The 21,478-nt window shown below is 35.6% G+C and overlaps 1 protein-coding gene across 1 annotated transcript; it reads right to left on the reverse strand.

Annotated features, from left to right (window-relative positions):
• Nucleotides 1–13,503: 13,503 nt before the first annotated feature.
• LOC145672723 (zinc finger MYM-type protein 1-like) lies at nt 13,504–14,589 on the reverse strand. The gene has a single exon (XM_081741899.1). It carries the CDS (start codon nt 14,587–14,589, stop codon nt 13,504–13,506), a length of 1,086 nt encoding a protein of 361 aa, XP_081598025.1.
• Nucleotides 14,590–21,478: the final 6,889 nt, after the last annotated feature.

Genomic DNA, 21,478 nt, shown 5'->3' on the forward strand with positions numbered 1-21,478 from the left:
TACGAAGACAAAACCCCACTACAAATTAATAGGTTTATGCACATCGCCTATGACGTAGAAACTATGCTAAAGGCACCGAATGCGCCTGGTGAGAGGGAACACGAAGTAGTGTTGGTCTCTTGCAAGCATGTTTGTCACGCATGTATAAGTGAAGGTATCGATGAGCGCTGTAAAACGTGGTGACAGCAATGATAATCTTCTTTTAACCCTTTATGACGGATGTTATTAATCATGTTTTAGTAGAGCGTCCCGTTTTTAGGCTTATAGTATGCATAGCTCACAACTCTAGTCACTACGATGGTCTCTTCGACCTTAGAAATGTAATAGAAGAGCAGCATATTATTCCTAATGTTCTTATTCAGGGTCAGAAAATTTTTAATATTAATATTGGAAATAGTATATTTTAGAGATTCTTTCCTTTTCCCCGGTTGCAAACTATCCAATCTACCCAAGAATTTAGACCTTAATGAAAATTTAAAGAAGGGAGATTTTCCATATTTATTTAACACAGAAGAAAATCAAAATTATGTTGGTCCTTATCCCCCACTTGAATTCTGACCACGGGGGCGAAGCACTGAAAGAAAGCGAGAGTTAGAAGTCTGGCACAAACAACGTGCGCTAAGTGGCGAGGAGTTTAACCTTTAAAAGGAAATTCTCTCTTATCGTGAGAATGACGTTAGAATTCTAGCAGAAGCGATCAGCAAATTTAGCGATATTATTGAGGAGGAAACGAATGGTTTGCAATGTTTTATTACGTCCTCCATCATTGCAAGTCTTGCGATGTGCACATATCCTAATTTGTACTTACGTTAAAATACTGTCAATGTAGACGTAATTCCAGCATTTGGTTTCCATCATACGATCTAGTACTAAAGCTATGCAATGGCTTATGCATATGGAAGAACCATTAGGGATAGAAATCCAACATGCTAGGAGAGGTGGGGAAAAGTGTATTGGTAGGTAAACTGTTGATGGATGGCACGAAAGACTCAAGGCTGCCTTTGACTTCATCGGATCTTATTGGCACAGTTGTCGGCGCTGTTACCATTTTAACTTACGTGAATTCCTTGTTTCAAATGAAGCAGGAAACCACAGGTTTTCCTACTTATTGCAAAAGCGAAGAAGGCAAGCAAAAACTATATTGTGGAATATTATGCCAGTGAAAGCACACAGATGAATTATGATAATATTAGGAAAACCTGGGATTGAGGTAATGTGCAAAACTTTGCGTCAACTCATTATATGGCAAATGGAAGCAGCGCACTCATATGTCAAATAGTGTAATCGTTAGTGATGAAGTCACGTTTCTTAGGCTTTTAACAACGACACGATATGAAATTCAAAGTGTGGTCCCAATTAAAGATGATCATTTTATTGTCACTTACAGAAACATTGAAACTGAAAACGTGCCTTTAGAGTTTCCCAATATAATTCTGTCTGTGTTACTTCGTGGGCTAGACTAGAAATGTATAAACTACTGACGGCTGTAGGACCAGACAGACCAATTTTTTTGACACCCACAGTATCATGCATATGCAGAAAAAAGATGAGGAACCTTTGTTACCTCTAACTTGCTTACAAACTGTTTGGGTGATCTAACAGATTAAATTCCAAAAGGTTGGGAGTTTAGAGCTTTTTTGGGTTTAGGCGCCAAAAATTACAGTTATAGGCTAATTAATGCCCAAAGAAATGTTCGGTAAATACTCAAAATTAGGGGGCTAACACTAAAGGATAGGGCCTCTCAGAAAATTAATTTTGAGAGTTTCTATAAATTACTGTTTGGACAATTAGAGTCCACAGTAATAGAAAAGCCAAATAGTATCGCGCGTAGACCAGGGTTCGGTATCTTTAGCTGTACACGTACAAAGACACACCGTGAGGTCAAAAAAGACGTAAACGTATTGACGAACATGACGTGACTGATGACGAACTCATACGAAAACGTGCAAGTGTGCCTTACTTACATAGGACAACGAACAAGTGAATGTGAGCTGTATGAATGTTTCCTGTCTAAGCATTTTTTCTTGTGGATTCTTATAAGAACACTTATGGTGTGAAAATATTAAAATTTAATTTATTTTTAATTTATTTCTCTTATTAACTAGTTTGTTTCTTATAGAAACTCTGAGTAATCTTCGATTGTGAAAATATTAAAATTCTGGTAGAAGCTTATTTTATTTATTTAATTGGTTTCTCAGAAAGATCTAAAGTTTTAATATTATTATATTTCCAGTGAATTTTAATCGTTACGTTTCTTACAGAAGCTCAGAACAAACTTTGATTGTGAAAATATTTAAAATTATTATAGAAACTCATAAAAACACTTATAGTGTGAACGTACTAAAATTCCTATGGAAGCTCGGTGTTAATTATTTATTGGATCATTTTCTTAGAATTTTCTGTTAGACTATATTCATCACAAGCTCGGTGTTAAATGTATGAGTGTGTGTATATAAAGCAAAAGCTCTATTTTATGCATTCACCTGACTCCAAGATTTTAAAGTTTCAACATCCCTCTACCATTTATTAATCGCAAGCCCCTCAAGAGCAGGGAAGACATGTTTTTTAAATCGATTATTAATTGAACGTGACCAAATGTTTAGTATAAAATGTAATGATAAGGTATGATTTTATGGTGCAATAATGCGAAACGTAGGTGCATATGGAAAAATACGTTCTGTGAAGGGAATGCCCGACATGGATAATTTTGAAATTAAAGAAAATTCATTATTAATGCACGATGATTTAATGTCAGAAACTAATGGTGATGTTGCTTATATATTTACAAAGTATGAATATCATAAAAAGTTGACTGTAATATTTATTATTCAAAATTTATTTCCAAAAGAAAAACACGCACGTGATATTAGTTTAAATTCACATTATAGTATAGTATTTAAAATCCTCGTGATAAATTACAAGTACAATATTTAGCTAGGAAAATAATGCCCCGATATAGTAAGGGAATCGTGAATGTGTTCGAACGAGTAACACGTGAGCCTCACATTTATTTATTATTTGACTTAACACAAAAACAAACGATGCATTGCGAATACGTACAAATATTTTTCCTAATGAAATCATGCATGTGTACGCTATCGTAAAAGACATGCACACAGAAATTTTTGTTTAGTTTGAGTGAAGATGTTGAAGGTGAAACAACTACAACAACTCTGTGCTCCGTGCAAATGCAAGAGTGCAAAACGAAAGCAAACTTTAAAAAATGCTTCAGAGGATTTAATAAGAAAAATTTATCAAGTAGCTAAAGACACAATAAAAGGAAACATGAATTTAAATTCTCGTCAGAAGGAACGTTTACGTAGACAAAAAAAATCTTATGTGGTTTATCTCAACAACGTACGGCATTAGAAAAGAAAAAGAAGTTGTTAGTGCGAAAAGGTGGTGCGCGTCTTCCATTAATCTTGGGACAACTTCTTGCAGCAGTAGGAGGTAGTATTTTTAGTCGATAACAATATCAGAAATACGTAAAATGATTTTAGCTCCTGAAAATGCGATACATGAGATTTGATCCAATCTTAAATCTATAGATTCACATAAAACACGTTTAGATGCAGAAATGAATAATTTAGAACATCATGGTCTTAGTGTACAACAGGAGCGGAAATTATATCAACAAGCTTTGCATCGTTACTTACAGCATACTTCATCTTCACATAAACCTATTTCATTACCAGTTGTTCAGGAGGACAAAGAAGAAAAAGAAAAAATCAACTTTTCAACATAATAACTATACTTCTATATTACCATTTGTATGAAACATTTTAAAATCAGTATCGAAAACATTACGTAGGAAAACAGATCTATTATTAAAACAGTTGACAAGTTCAGATAAACCAAGGGAACTTTGTGGTGGACAAACACCGTGTGCGTTGGTTTCCTCGGGGTTCTCCCGTTTCTTCCCACTTTCTTCATTCCACAATTTTATTTATTACTCATTATCACCGTCTCCTTTAGCCTCACCGGCATAATCGTGGGACGTAAAACTCAGATTTCATTTCATTTTTTCATTTCAAGTTCAGAAAAAATTCAGTCTGATAAATCTGGTATAGTACGTATCCAAGGAAAAATACTACCCCGTTTAAATATTATAGACTTAGAAAAGACGTTGCTCGTACAAGAAAATATTCAAGAAATCCTATAGGTATTCACGAATTTAAAAATTTATTAGATCTTAATATTCCTAACGTATTTATTGGCACACCTATTCGCACACCAGCATCAAAAGTGGATATTAGTAATAGTGGTAGTATTAATAAACAACGCAATCGTAAGGTAAGAAAATCGTGTAGTCCTGCAGCAGTAGCTAATTTATTAAAACATTGAAAAGAATATTGTTTGTAAAAATAACAAAATTATCAAAAATATATTATGGTTATTCAAATCCTGGTAGCTACTCTTATGCATTATATGAGATTCTTATACATTAAATGCCCCAGCTCGTAAGGTTTTTGAACGTAAAAATTATTACATTAGTGCATCAAATGAAACATTACAAATGGATTTACTAGACATGCAAAACATTGCAAAGTATAATAATAATTATAAATATATATTATGTTGTATTCTTATTTTTTCATATTGTGTTCCCTTAGAAACAACGAAAGGTCCTGAAATGGCAAAAGCGATAACAATTTTTTTAAAACTTCAAGTTGCCCGTGCTTCAGGTACAAACAGATTTCGGTGGTGAATTTTATAATGGCCATGTAAACTAATTGTTTAAAAATATTAAATTAATCATTATAGTGTTCATTCCGTAGTTAAATGCGCTTTAGCAGAACGATTTATTAGAACAGTAAAAGAAAAAATGTATCGTTACTTTACTGAAAATAATACTTATAGATATATTAACGTTTTAGTTCAAATTGTAAATAATATTAATAATATATATCATACAAGTATTGAAATGGTACCTGCACAAGTAAATGATCCTAACATTAATCAGACGTGGGAAACATTATACGGAAATACAGTAAATAAAAAGAATATAACTTGTAAATTTAGACCGGGTGATTATGTCTGTGTTACTAATTATAGACTTGTATTAGAAAAAATATATTTACCTAAATGGTCACAAGAAGTATATATTGTTGATAAATGTATTAAATCATATCCAGTCACTTATAAATTAGAAGATTGTAATGGCCAAGATCTTATAGCAATTTACGCACAAGAATTTAAAAAAGTATAAATTCTGAGAAAATTTATCTAATTGAAAAAGTAATAAAACAAAAATGCTTGGATCTATGTAGAATGGTTGGGATATCCATCAAATATGAATTCGTGGATTAGATCACATTCTGTTCATTCTGCAAGATGAATTCAAATATATACACGACTTTTTCGTTACTCTTCCTTCAAATGCAAGTAACAAACTTTTCCATAATAATACTACAGCTTCATTTAGTTAAATTAGCACAACCTATTGATTTTAGTGATGGGGAACGGGGTGTTGCATTAACACAAATTATTATTCTGTCGAGTTTTTATGTTGGTCAAAATGAAGAAATTAGTTGAACGTCAGTATGTTCGAGTAACACCAAGATATTCTTCTTCTATTGAATCTATTCTTCAGTTCATTCCTGAAAATGTTCGTATACTACAATATTTAAAAAAATAAAAATAAATTGTTATTAAACAGTCTTTAAAATTAGAAGATAAATCTATTTTGTATTACACCGGGATTACAGCATGTTTTTGGATTTATTAGCGAAAATACACTTGATGCTAAAAATGTTGTATTCAGAAAAGTTAGAAATCTTGATTTAATATTAGCACGTGGAAAATTTCCATGTAATAAAGATTACAGTATTCCCAATACCATTAATGTATGCTTTGATATTGTAAAACAACAAAACTATAGGGCCGATAGTTCGAAAATTTAGTGTATGCAATATACAACACGGTCATGTAGTTTTTGTGTTTCACACACCGCATTATGTTAAAGTTAAAAAGAAATATTTCAGCACAATACAAGTAAACTTAAAAGATGAATATAATTTAAAATTACCATTTCCTTTCGGGACTTCAAATTTGACGCTTCACTTTAACCTAAAATGATTTCTGAAAGTATTTATGATAGTTTTTACATCACATTAGTTACAAACGGTAGTACAAATGTGTATTCAACAAATAGTCCAACACATTTTATTAATCAATTAAAAATGATATACGATTATCAGAATCCGATTGATATGTGAGGTAGAATCAGTTACATTGTCAGCTCTATTAGCTTTACGATTAGGTTTTTCTGAAAATTCGGACCTAGTAAAAAAACGTCGTGGATTCAAAAAAGCACACGTAGATATCGGATATCCCTATAATTTTTTATACAGATGTTATACAGTATCAATTTTTAGGTGATACAAAAACACATTTATTACGTATAGCAAAAATCTATGATATTAAATACGAAAAAGTACTATCACCTTTGAAGATATCCATTATATACCAATTGTAAAATTTCGTTTTAACACAATTGGAATACTATTAAAATATCACGCAGGGCGAAATTTGCAATTTCCCTCTGGGGCACTGACCGTAACACTACATTTTAAACGCTTTCCTGCATCTGCTAAATAATAATAATGAAGATGAGATGAATATATGATTCTTATTACCGAGGACATGGAATACCATGAACATGGTATAGGAAGTTTCTTTAAATGATTATTTCGTTTTGTTTTACCATTTCTTATACAATGAGCAAAACTGTAGCACGTCAGTCATTACAAACTGGTATACATGTTGCGGGTGATGTATTGGACAATCGTCCGTTTAAAGAATCTGTTCGTACACGTGTAAAGTAAGCTCTCGACAGTTTAAAGACAAAAGCCATTAATAAAGTTGCACAGTTGTTAGCTGGTAGCCGTAAGAGACGGTCACGCAGAAGGAAGGCTTCGGCAATCGTAAAGTTTGGACCACCAACAAAACATAAACGTATAAACGACATCTTCTTATAGTGTCGCTCCTAAATTCAGATACTTCTGAATGTTGCACCAATGAATTTGATTTATTTTCTATACCTTTGACACAACCAGCTACTGTAGCAACAACCAATGCAGAGTATCGAGCTATCTTTACATTATACGCAGGAGGACCTACTTGATTTATTATTCCTGAAGAAACAGGGGAATTTATTCATCTTGCATATCTATATCTTTATGTACGTTCTAAAATTACAAAAGCTGATGGTACAAAATTAACTTAAGATTATAGTGTTGCACCAGTAAATAACTTCCCATATTGATTTTTTACTCAAATTGACATTTCGTTAAATGATAGATTAATAAGTTCTTCATCAGGATCTTATCCTTCTTGTGTGTAGATTGAAACATTATTAAATTATTTTTATGATGCTTCTCAAACGCATTTAAGTGTTGCCAAAAACACAATATACCAGAATATTAGGACGGGCCGGTTTTACGTGCCGCACCCTGTACTATTCCTACACATGTTACATCTACAACCTTGATAATCTCTTCCTGGGTTACGTTCCTAAAGGCCTGGTAATTGGTTTTGATCTCCAACACAGCCTTTAATGGGAAATCACATTTCAATCCCTATTATTATCCAAACTTAAACGTGAACAAACTGCAATGTCGGCTCAAAAACATTTCCTCCCAATCCCCTACCCCTTATATTAATAATGATTTATACTTCCTAAATTACTATACTCTGATATCTGGTACTGGTATATATTACCAAAATTATTCACATAATGTTACTCTTGATAAATATACAAATGCATATAGTCTGTGTGCTTTTATTCTGTCTCCAACAGGGCGTTTAGATGATAATACATGGGATGTAGTTCGTGATCCCTCTGTAACTTCAAAAGTGTCATGTTCAAAAACTTTAACTGAACCTGTTACAGGCATTGTGTATGCAAAATTTGATTCCTTATCAGAAATAGACAAAGATAAAAATATTTATTCTGATAACACCTTCTAATTTATTCACTTGAGTATAATGAGGGTTGTTGTGCACTTCTCTGCTTTCCACGATAATATAAGATTTTATTGTATAGCCTAGAAGCTAGCAATTGCATATCCTGACGTTCCCTTTCACCAAAATTGGATATTTAAACCACCATATCCATTAAATATGTTATCTGAGCCAATCATAAGGAGAAACACGTATCTAAGTGAGAATGTTTATGGCATTACCAGGCACGAATGCGATGTAGAGTATTCTCATCATAAGGGAACACTTCAATCATATTGTTCAAATGCTACAGGTATTTACACTTAAGGAACAATCAGAAAGTTTTTTCTTCAAGAAATTCTTTAAAGAAATGTTACAAATTAAGAAGAAATAGACTGTTCAAAATATACTGCATTAAGTTTTTACGTTCACAAGTGTGCATATAATAAACATCGTTTTGGACAATATAGTTGGTGTTCATGAAGCATTACTGTATAGTGAATAAGGAAAAGCGTATGATTACGTTTTACATGTGAATAACAGTGATAATTACATACCTATTACTTCAATTAAGAAAAATAATCATCATGTATAGTGTTGCGGGCCAAAAATTAATGGATGCAAATTTAATGAAGATCGCTGCTCTTGCATGTGCTAAGCACACTTTCAGTATGATTTCTAAAAAAGTTACACTTCTACTAGTCGCAACTGGAATTTGATTCATTAATTTTATTATTTTGTAATTTTCCAATTTCTCTCTAGATGGCACCACAAATGTCAGTGTATTTTTGCAAAACAAAAAGTTTTGCATGTAGTTGCAGAATTTCCTTATCATATATTTTAATTATAGTTTATACATATTTTCATTTTTCTCTTGTTTTGCTGAAAATAAATGTTTGTTCGATGCAGTTAACGCAGTTTTATCCTAAAACTTGCAACAAGTTTTTACCAAAAAAGCAGAGAGGAAGGACCAGGAAGAGCGGTTTAGGCATACCTTACCAAGAAGCCTAGCCTCTCTTGTGTTTCTTACGGTGTCAGCGAGGACCAAGTATTGAATACGTAGTTGCGAGCATAACACTATTAGGACACTTAGAGGATTGACGAAAGTTTTCACTTTCGGAGGGCGCTTGCTTTTTGATCTCATTCATCTTCATCATCTTTTCTTTCTTTTTTATCTTCGTTTGGGCTTCGGCCCTAGGTTTCTTCATCACGATGACGGACTCTGGCACCACAAACGGTCAAGCGCTCCCTGGTCGACACTTAGGACTACCACCAATTATTCCGACGAATCCAAGCACTTCGTGCGAACTAACTACATCTATCGGATCTCGCAGCAGGACTCGCCATTTTTCTTGGGGAAGTCAACCGATAGGCAGCACATTTAGAGATAGGCATCCTTCTACTGAATCCACACAATCTGCTAAACGTGTTCGATCAAGGTCCCATATTACATCAATGGATATTGCGAGCAATCCACAGAATACTAATATGACTATCGGGCCTACTGATCAGTCTTTATCACGTTGAACTTTCGATCCTGTCTATCATTTTCTACTCACGGATTATGACTCTAAATTCACAAATTCCAAAATGATATTCTTACAAATCATGAAATACGTTCCTAGGGTACGGGATACTCTAATCCAAATCGTTTCTACTAGGAATGGCTACATCCTGAAATCCAAAGATCCAAATTTTGGAATTACCATACGGAACAAAGCTTCCTACGAAATTTTCGGGAAAACGCTAAACTCACAAAATTGGCAGATTAACGTCAGAAGAAGCCTCCACCACCGCGACAGCCATCTTTTCTTTCTGTTGTCATTCGAGGTGTCTCACCCGAACTGACAGATGCAGAAATACTCGAGGAACTAGCGCAAGAAGGTATATCAGTCGATAAATGTCTGCGGATTCGAAATAATAATGGTCCTACATACATTGTCCGCGTTCTTTGTAAGCGTCAGGATACTATCGACTACTTATTACGATATGGTGCGCCGATCTATAAGAAAATCCACATTGTTGAACCATCCAAAACTCAAGGACCATTACCAATTCGTTGTGAGAAATGTCAGGTTTACAACGATCATACTACCGCTAACTGTTCAAATCCCTCTAAATGCGGATACTGCTCAGGGCTGCACGAAACCAAAGCGTGTCCCAATCTCCAAGGACCGCCGAAATGCAATACTTGCAGTGGGATTCATCCTACCTACAGTTATCGCTGCAAAGCCAAACCAGCACCAACTCCTGAGCATCCAGAACTAACGGTACCACTAAAAACGGCCGATAAAGCAACTCAACCGACTCAATCCATATTACCTCCGCTAACCGTTGAAGATCTCCTCCGTTTTATCAGCTTGGTGTTACAAAATATATTTCCATTTCAACGGGCTCATATCTTACATCATATAATCTCTGCCGCAAAATCCATATTTCCCATCAATCTCCATGCAACGTATTCCAATAATTATGTTCACTTTCACATTGGGCCTCTGGAAACTGCTGTTTAAAACTATGCATGTGTTACTCTGCATTATGGGAATTACTTTCCTGTTCGTCAATATTCGCTCATTTTCACAACATAAGCTGTTATTCGAAACATTATTATATGAGGAGCATAATAATGCATTTGCACTTAACGAAACCGCCTTAAGACCGAACGTGTTAGCCCATATTTCTGGTTACCAACTACAGCGCCATGATTATCCCGATCATATGGCACGTGCTCAAAGAGGGGTTGCAATAGGTTATTCTCCCAAATATCCAGTAAGAGCATATACTCCTCAAGTTTTTGCAGATCTCCCGGAATACTTACTTTACTCTATATACTTTCCATCATTAATAGTTAATTTTAGCACAATCTATATTCGACCACGCCAACCCATACCATTACAGTATTTTGAGTATATAGCTAATAACTTTCGTAATATTATTATCATGGCGGATATCAATATCCATAGTCGTAGTGCTCCTGAAAAGGCAAATTTTCAGCAGTTCTTAACTGACAATCTCCAGCTGCATCTTCATGTCCTTCCTACTCACACCAGACCAATCAGTCAGACTACACCAGATGTCGTAATTACATCTATAAATCTTATTAACGACTGTCAGCTTGAAGTTCTCGATTCCATCGGAAGCGATCATCATCCAGTTAAATTAACATTAACTCGAGGACAACCGCCACGACGGGAAATCGCACCGCGACGTGTTACTAGATTTGACAAAGCGAATTGGCCTCATTTTCGGCAAGACATCGAACACACTCTTTCAAGTGTAGCAGCTCCAGCTACAGAACCTGAGTTGGCTTCGTGTCTTACTACTCTCACTGAGACAATACGAACCAGTGCTCATAATAACATTCCAACTGTTCAAGTGACTCTCCACAGGCCAAAATTACCACCGACGTATGTCACTCTCATACATAAGGCTCGCCAACATCTCCGTGAATACCATCGAACAGGGAATGATGTCTATCTTCATCAACATCGCCAATGGCAACGAACGGTTCGTAATTATCTTGCTGCATATAAACGTCGCAGTTGGATTAAGACTTGTAATACCTTATCTGAGGAAGCACACCCATCACGCTATTGGAAGAGGTTTAATCAACTAACTGGCAAGAATACGAAAACAACTTATCCTCTAATTTCAGATGGCACCCCTCTTTTCTCAGACCAAGAGAAAGCTGACGCTTTTGCTAGTCAGCTACAGACAGTTTTTACTCCAACAGCTGCCTCTAAGATCTCTGAACGGACAGACATCTCTTGCATTCCTGCTTTACAACCTTCTGCAGATCACGTCATTGATCTGGAACATCCACTCACCGCACCGATTACTACAGATGAAATTCACATTGCTCTCAGGCGGAAAAAGAACACAGCCCCTGGGGATGATAACATTTGCTATCGACATATTAAAGAAGCCCCGCAATCACTTCTACTACTACTGGTGGCGATATACAACTTCATTCTCACAACTCCGTCAGACTGGAAAGTATCAAAAATTTGCATGTTCCATAAACCGAACAAGCCTGTACACTCCGTTTCCTCTTAGAGACCAATTCAACTGACATCAGTATTCAGTAAACTTTTTGAGAAAATTCTTGTCTGCCGTCTTCATAAGTACCTTGAGACAACTACTCTACTACCCATCCATCAAGCAGGCTTTCGGCCTACCTTCTCCATAAATGACCAGCTACTTCGCCTCAGCATCATAATCACTAACCAGTATAATAAAGCCTTCCCTTCTTGCCTCATTCTTATGGACTTAGAAAAGGCTTTTGATAAAGTTTGGCACTACGGCTTAATCAAAAAATTACAATCATTCAATTTTCCACTTTGCTATTTAAGGATAGTATATTATTTCCTTACAAATCGCATTGCTTATGTTACAGTCGGCAATGCTCTATCTTGGCCTATGTTTTCGCTTACTGGGGTTCCTCAGGGTTCGGCTCTCAGCCCTTTATTGTATATCCTATACGCCAGTGGCGTGTGGTGAAGGGCTTTGTTTGGGTAAGCAATCCTAATTATAAAATTATTACAACGATTTGCACCCCCCCCGCTAAACTTAAGCCTGTCCTCTCTGTTGGTCAATGGCTATTAGATGCACCAAAAGTACATGGGGGCTCGGATTCGATTACCGACGGGAGGGTACATAAAATTTAATTTCACCATTTTTCACTTTTATAAATTATCCGCCTTCTTGAGCCTAAAAGGCATAATATGAGACGTTAGAAAAAAGAAGTCATTTCATTTTATATTGAGAAAATTTAATTGCAACTTATACTGTATTGTTTCAACTTAATTATTTGAAAATGGATAATAATGATTCTGAATATGAATGTGCTTTTACTGTTTATTATTAGGACAAGTAAAGAATTAGAGCTATTAATTAAGCATGGTTTCATCCTACAGTGTACAGAAGGCCGAAAGATTGGACACAACCAGGCACATACGCAGAATTTTTGTTGGGAGGGGACCAAAGTTTGAAGATAAATTAAATCACCTTTTGTAAAATCACTTCCAAAATTAGACTAAATTTACAGAAAAGTCGGAATTTCGGGGTGCTCGGACCCCCGAATCCACCCTCTGTGTACGTCCCAGAGCACAACAGCTAGTAAGAGACAAAATGGAAGAAATAAATATGAAGCACGCAAATACAAGTAAAGATAAAATTCTTACCTCTTTTATTTGAAGTGTAGTTGAATCCTCCTCTCTGTTTTTGCGAAGTCTTATATGACACTGTCGTAAAATTCTTGATGCTGTTGTAGGGATGTTAACAGTTCCTTCTCCAATGCTATCAGAGATAGATTTGTAAGTCTTTCCTGCCCTTGCGTATTGCGTGCATAGTTCTTAATGTTTTTCAATTTTGAAAACTTCGTTCCACTGACGCACTACTTGCTGGAATTGTTAAAATTAATTCACATAACTTTGTCACTTCACTATATGCCTTCTCCATTCATTGGTTTTGACGAAACGCAGAAGATCGTTGACGGATTTGTGATGCATGTCTTCCGACAAATATGTCACAATTAGTTGTGATCTTAAAGCACTGAAGTCAAAAACAGCAGCATATGTATTCTCTCAAAGACTGAAGCGCTATTTCTGGAAAACATGTTGTGTATTTTTGAAAGTTCTTCGCATTGAGTAACTCCAGAAAATGCAGGGACTCCAAATTACTGAATCTTTCTCTCAGTTGCTGTAATGTTACGTCGAATATTTCACAATACAGACGTTTATATTGCGTTTTGCAATCCACACTACCGGCGCTCTTTTGGCGTTTTGTTGGTGGTTCTTGGACTTCACGTATTTTAGTCCAAAATTCCTCAAATACTTCTCTCTTGTTTTGCAGGACTCTTTCGAATTCCTTCACTTTATCTACACAATAACCAATGTCAGAAGCTTTAGTCTGCAAGATATCATAAAGGGTATCCGTAACTGGGAAAATACAGGCAAATACTTCTAAGAGAAATATGAAGTTGAAGTCACCCATTGTACTTAAAATTCCCCGAGCTGCTGTAAAACACTCTTGACGCCAATTCTCTTTGGAGCTGGAAATAATTTCGAAAAGGTCTATAAGTTCTTTCTTGTGTTCATAGATCGTTTGAACAAGACGAGAATTGTAATTCCAACGTGTCTGTGAAACACGAGGCAGTCTCTTTTGTATCTCTACATCTAGAGCGTGGGTTCTCTTTGTAGATGTAGAGAAAAATGCAGCAATTCCATTAAGAGTTAAGAAAAATATCCGACACTCTCTAACTTGAGATGCTGCCTGAGAGAGAACTAGATTCAATCTATGAGCAAAACAGTGAACAAACAAAGCCTGTGGATATGTCTGTTTTACTCTAGCTTGTAGACCATTCAAATGACTCGCCATCACAGCTGCACCATCATAACTTTGCGCGACCAACTTTTCCCCACAGTTATATTCTTTCATGAGGTCACTCACAATATTGTACAAGGCTTCAGCTGTCCTATTCTCAGAAATATTTAAAAATCTAAGAAACCTTTCGTGAATTTCCCCTTCTACTGTAACGTATCTCACGACTACTGAAAGCTGAGCCAAACTAGCGACGTCTGTAGTTTCGTCTACAGATATAGCTATAAACATTGTTTCTTGGATTTCTTTTTTAATATGTGTCATCATAACATTACTGATTGATTCAATTAAATCATTTTGTATAATATTTGACAATCCAGTGAATACTGTTCCATTTTCTACGAATGTTCTCAGCTTCTCATCATACTGACACAACAACTTCACAAGCTCGACATAATTTCCTCTGTTACTAGAATGAGATTATTCATCATGTCCCCTGAAAGCCAGTTCTTGTTTACCTATGAAACATACGATGTCAATAAGGCGTTTCATTATCCTCTGTTTCTTCTTACAAGTTCGTTGTGCTGAGAGTTCCTCACTTTCTTCTGACAATCCAACATGTTCTCTATTCTTGCTTTTCCAAATGTTTTCTCATTTATTATGGCCTGAAGATGATTTTGAGTTAAACTATGCTTTTTTATGGCCTTGTGAACGTTTCCCATATCACTGTAACCACAACTTGACCACACACTTTTCTCTTTTGAAAAACGAAGACAACACCAACAATAGAGCTTTCGTTTTTCTGGGCAAGCGGTCAGCCATTCGTTGCTTTCAAAAAGTTGAATATTAAATTTTCTTACACATATTTTTGAAGCAGTAGTTATATTAATGTGGGGCGTCAGTCTGCCTGCCGTAATAATGTTTTTGTTTTCTTCAAAGTTCCGCGAAGCAAAACTCTTCACCAATATATCACAAATCACGCACTTCTGTTCTCCGTCTACACCACTGCATTTAGGAGAGAGATCCATGATCATTCTCCCTGCCGAACCACTAGCGAACGCAACTTATTGGATTGCTTACCTTTGAGTACAACTCGCGAGCAAGTCTCTCTTATAAAACGTACAGCAATAATAATTGAATAGATGCACTAGAACTAACACTTATATACAAAAATGTACTATGCACTAAGTATTACGCACTTAATATTATACATACACCTATAAGAATTAACCACTAAAAGCCACAATTTTTGTTTAAAACGCGGTTTACGATTAAGCTGAATATGCAGCCAGGTTCCGCAACTAAGAAGATTGCTTTTCTTCACGAAAGGAACCGAGCTAACACGATCGCATCCGATCCACCGGACGGTTTCTGCTAGCCTTGCCGTAAATGGCCCTGCAGTGCAGCTAGAAAATGAGAAACAGAAGCAAGCGAGAGCGTTTCATATGGCAACGTACAACAATACAAAGCTTTCGATAAATGAGATAATTTTTATAGCAAATAAAGTAGTAATGATTACTATAGATTTTAATTTATAATTTAAAGGTAAGCAGTGCTTACCTTGCGTATATTAAGAACACGCCACTGCTATACGCTTCTGATATCCCTGCAGTTCCACGCAATGTTTTTACTTTTCAATACGCAGACGACACAGCTTTTCTTGCTATCCAACAACTTAATATTCTTTTACAAAGAACTCTCGATAATTACATCAAGTGGTGCAAGAGATGGCATTTAACCATTAATACAGAAAAGACTCAAGCAATCATATTCTAGCCTCCAAACAGGCGTTCCCGCGTTTAGAGAAATCCGAATCTTTTGCAAGTAACTGTTGATGGATACCGTGTACGCCCTACCCCTACTGCTACCTACCTAGGCGGGGTTTTCGACTCAAAACTCACTTGGAATGCTCACCTGAAAAAGCTAACAGCTAAGGCTAACATGAGGTTAAATCTATTGCGCCGTCTCACAGGCACGACTTGGGGTCTGAAAGCTGAAGTGATACTTCACACCTATAAGGCATTCCTCCGACCCATCCTCACTTTTGGACACACCGCCTGGAGCAATGCTTCTGCGTCATATTACGAAAAACTCTGCATTTTGGAGCGACATGCTATTCGGCTGGCTTATCGTATTAAGCTTCCTTACCCTACATGGCTGACATATGAGTATATCGATTTTTCAAAAATCACGAAACATCTCTCAGAACTACGACTAAAGTATATCACTTCACGTATACAAACAGGTCATCCGCTATTCTTGGATATCCTGCAGGCTGATGCTCTTACTGACGCTACATTTCGGTACAAACATTCACCGTTAAACATCTTAGTATCTCTGTTTGTCCAAAATACACATCTGACTGCTGACGAACGGGAAATATATGACATTTACTTCATTAATGATCATCTTCCTCATATTTTTCCATATTAGCACTGAAATTCTCACTATAACAAGGGCTTCCCCCTGTCCTCATCAGTCCCGAGTCGCCCCGGGACAGAAGATTTAACACTGTATCTGTCTTGCTAATTTAACTATGTCTGTGTTGTGTTTGCACTTCATCTCATACCTCATCATCATTGCTCTAAGTTCTATTACATTTGTGATACGTTTTTTCCTATCATATTTATACTTAGCACTTCGTATATCTATTTGCACATATGTGTTCTACTTTTGATTTATTATTATTATTATTATTATTTATCAGTAACACCTAGTTTAGTATGCTCACTTTTTCCTCATGTTTATATAACTGCACTTTGACCATCTCACAGTGTTAACAATCAATGTAAATCTAAAGGCATCTATGCCAAAGAGAGGGCGTAACCCTCTAATGGCTGGGAGTAGGAGTATTCACCCTGACCAAATCAGTGAATAATTGATGAATAAAGGATTATCCACCTCACTTATAACCTTATTCCCTTACCTCTGAAAAAAAGAAGAAAAAAAGCGGTTTAGGAAAAAGCATTTGCAAAGCCTAACTACGACTAAAACTGCTGCCTGTCACATGAACTTTATGCAAGAAAATGAAGCAAGTGGTGTGGCCTTGGAAAATGAATCACGTGAAGCAAACACATCCGACTCTGAAGACACAGATTCCGAAAAACGGTCAGCAAAAAATATGCATCAGTACCCAAACTTAAGCCAAATGATGGAAAGAACTGGCGTTTGTAACCGAGATGCTTGCAAATTAATTAATGCATGCCTGAAAGATCTGGAACTGGATAAACCGTAAAATATACTAAAACCAATAAAGATGCGGAGACAGCGAATTTATTGGAGAGACAAGCGAGCAGAATCTCATTCGTTTGACTTGCGCAGGCTAATTTGTGTTGGTTTTTATGGGCGCATAGATGAAACTAGACTATTTGGACTAGGTGGAGGAAACTAAAAAAGAAGGAGGGTCACTGCGTTATTATTGCATATCCTAGTGAGCAATACGTGGATCATATTGCTCCACAAAGTGGCAAAGAAGATATTTCAAATGAAATACTCTCTGTTATACGTGACACGGATTCGACAGCTACTTTGCGTGCTGTGGTATGTGATGAAACAAATACAAACACCGGCGAACATTCTGGAGTTCGACTGGAAACAGCTTTAAATCAACTTCTACAGTGACTCATTTGTATATTGTATCTGAATGAGCTTTCACTAAGAGATTTTTTTTAAAAAATATTGATGGCAAAAGAACTGGTCCAAAAGGAATTTTGGGGGATATCGGAAAGATGCTAAGTTTTGATCCACGGCATGTTCCAATAGTTGTTTTCCAGCCCGTCACTGGAAATGTCAAGGAATTTTGTGTGAATATCACAAAACATTTTAGCGCTGATCAAAAGTATTTACTGAAGGCTTGCATTGCAGTACAAAAGGGAAAGGACAACGCTGGTGCAGCTGTTATAAAATTTTTACAAACTGTTTCTCCAGGTGCCCTTAATCACGACAGGTGGTTGACACTCGCCAATCGAACCCTTCGTTTGTTCATGAGCACAAGAAATCCATCCAAATCCTATTGCAGCTTGTAACCTACCTCGTTAGAGTGTATGGACCAAGTTGGTTCGAGATAAAATCCCGTTCCAACTGCACTGATGGATCACGTAACTTCTATTTTATTTTGGAGAAAGTTAGAAATTTACCCGATAGTGAGATGAAGGAAGCTGCAATGAGATCTCTAAAATTAAATTGTTATTTTGCCAACAGTAAAAATATTCTTCTTGCAGCTCTTGCAGATCCAGACATTGAAGTAAGAAAAGATGCAGTAAACAAGATTGTTGTTGCAAGTACGACCTGGAGTGAAAAAATGTTGTAAATCAAATATTATGATTCATCTCGAAGCAGAAAACAACTACTATAAGATGATTGATTGGGATGCCACCTCTACTTGTAAACTCAATGTCAGATAAAGAATTGCTGGCAAAGATTGAAATAGGGCCACTGGAATTTACAGGAATTCAATGTCATTCACAAGCAGTTGAACGCGTCTTTAAAGAAGTTTCCAGGGTTTCCACAAAAGTTTTTGGTCATAAAGCCAGACATGGAATGATTGCTTCATCCGAGGAATCAAGAAGGAAATTTGGAAATTTAGATACTAACCATGCGTTTCTGAAAGCAGATAACCAAGTAATACTTCTTTAAAAAAATTAATGCATGTTTTAGAACAATAAACCTACTGAACAGAAAAAATACTTTTTATCATATGCCAATAATAGCTTCATTGTTAACTCAAAGTTGGGACCCTTAAATCAAAAGTTAAAATCTGAAATTTTACATACGAAATTATATTTTACCTGTATCAACTTTCAGAACTAGAGACAAAAGCTTCTGTTTACACTTCTTGAAGTTCGTCCCGCACTAATGTATAGTGACGAATTGTTAACAGTGTTACAGGCTGATAAAGTGACTGGTGCAAGTGTTACTGGAATATATCCAATTAACACTCCTGTAATTGTAGAACCACTTGCTGCACTTGCGATTAATCTTGATACATCCGATTCAAGTGGGGCGCACTGGATTGCAGTGTACATCGATGAGAAAAATCAAAGTTATTACTCTGATAATCTTGCTATGAACGTTCTCAAGGAACTAAAAATACTTTTTATCAAAAAGTAGTAACATACATTTTACAGTCAACAATATCAGGACGATAATTCTGTGTTCTGCGGGTATTTTGTTTTATTATTTTTACATTATATTATTAGCACTCAATCATTTCAGAAGTGTTTCAAAACGTTTAACGAGAAAAATTTGAAAAAGAATGATATCGTTTATAAACAGGTAAAGAAAAATTTAAAAACAAAATACAAATATTTTTCATTTTTTATTATATATAATTACAGTTTTTATTTTTTATTATATATTTTTTAATTTTTACAATATTTTTTATAAAATTACATCTCTGCATTTTACTTATAACTCCTCATTACAATCTGGATAATTCATTAGTTAATGTTGTTGATCTTTCATATTTCCACCAATAATTCAACTGTTGTGCGTTGGGATGTGCACATCTTGATTGCTTTTCAATATTTATGTGTAAAGAATAATGTTCACTAACTGTGTTTCCACACAATTCATTTAGTGAACGACAATGTTTTGTTTCTAAATCAATAACATTATCTAATGTAAATATTCTATTAATCCAAAGAGATTTCTCTACACCTTTACAATAAACGGTTGAGTTCTTTGCGTATACAAGGTTGCGTATGAATAGTATGTCCTGTGTTGCTATCTTACTTCAAACCATGTAAATTAATGTTAAGAAATCAATTTGTTTTTGGCAACCTAACGACAATATATTATATTCTATTGGAGATTTTAACAAGCGATATAAATTTTCTGTATCATCGCATGCGCTTACACAAAACTCACGAACAATAAATCCGTTATAAGAAATATTAAAAGCTTGAATATCAATAACATACTCATTTACGCATGGTGAAATTTCATATGTGCGCTAAATAACGAATGGTTTAACTTGTCCAACGAATTCCGTATATTCAAAAGATCACAAGTTTTACGCATAAAACATATAAATGAGATTTCACTATGTTCTAGTTCAAACATTTCAAAATGTTCACTAAGAGTTTTATCAAGGCATAAGTACTTCACTGCAAATATTCCAGTATTATGAAGATAGTTACAGTCATGAAGAATATTAAATTTTTATTCCACGCATTCAATTGTATTTTTATTACGTAAGTATAACTTTATTGTTTTTAATACACAATTGACATTAATATTTTCAAAGGTACATTACACATATGAAACATTACCACTGTTCGAATACATTTTTCAATCCGGAACGTCCTATTTTCATGTGTCTTTCTTAATAAAACGTCCCGTAATTCCAGGTAATAGCCTATATCGTTAATAATCCCAAACATATTTCGTAATTTTCTCTTTTTAATATTCCTATAATGTGTGTATTTGCATACAAGTAAAGCACATCTTCAACATTAGACCTTGATATAATACTCCAAGCTCGGCTTCCCAATGATTTTGAGGGTACACTCATACAATCGTGAACATAATCATGGTAGGATACTTCTCTACATCCCTCGCATATTAATGTATTGTTGAAATCCCTTTTTCAATAGCCTTCTTTATACATTCTCGGTCCACTTTTTGACTATTACAACAACAATGTAAACTCCAAAATCGGCATACTCCTGATAATACAGAAGAGAATAACGGTGGGGTTTGGGAAATTGATAACACTTGTAGTTCTGTTGCGTCAATATCAAATTCTTCATCTGAAGATGATTCGAATATTTCTGATTCAACATCAGATGATGATAATGCTTGAATATTAGTGTTAGAATGATCCTTTTTCTCATTTGTTGCATGGCGTATCTTTATATTTTTTCCTATAACCTGTATTTAAAGTATTTTCATACCCACAAGATAATCACGTGTTCACCTTACGCGGCGACCAAACTTGTTTTCTATTAGTTGTCAGCTTTCTCTGATGTCTACCCACTGCGAAGCCAACTTGATTGCTAATGAGTCTGCAACATTCTGTGATGTCACGTAACAGTAAGGTCAACACCATGGGTCAGCAGCTTTCACTTCCGCATATCCATCCGGGTTCCAAACGTAGGGATGCGCACGAGTCGAGTCGAGTCGAGATTTAAGCCTGTCTCGACTCGACTCGAGAAAATGTTGTCTCGACTCGTGTCTCGACTCGAAAATATGTTTCTGTCTCGACTCGTGT

The sequence above is a fragment of the Thermobia domestica genome, chromosome 16 (genome assembly GCF_964235325.1).
Source record: "Thermobia domestica chromosome 16, izTheDome1.hap1.1, whole genome shotgun sequence".
In the NCBI taxonomy this organism is placed as follows: domain Eukaryota; kingdom Metazoa; phylum Arthropoda; class Insecta; order Zygentoma; family Lepismatidae; genus Thermobia; species Thermobia domestica.

Bases quoted from the DNA above. Each gene is read 5' to 3' on its own strand.
- LOC145672723 (XM_081741899.1), bottom strand. From the start codon at position 14,589: ATGACACATATTAAAAAAGAAATCCAAGAAACAATGTTTATAGCTATA.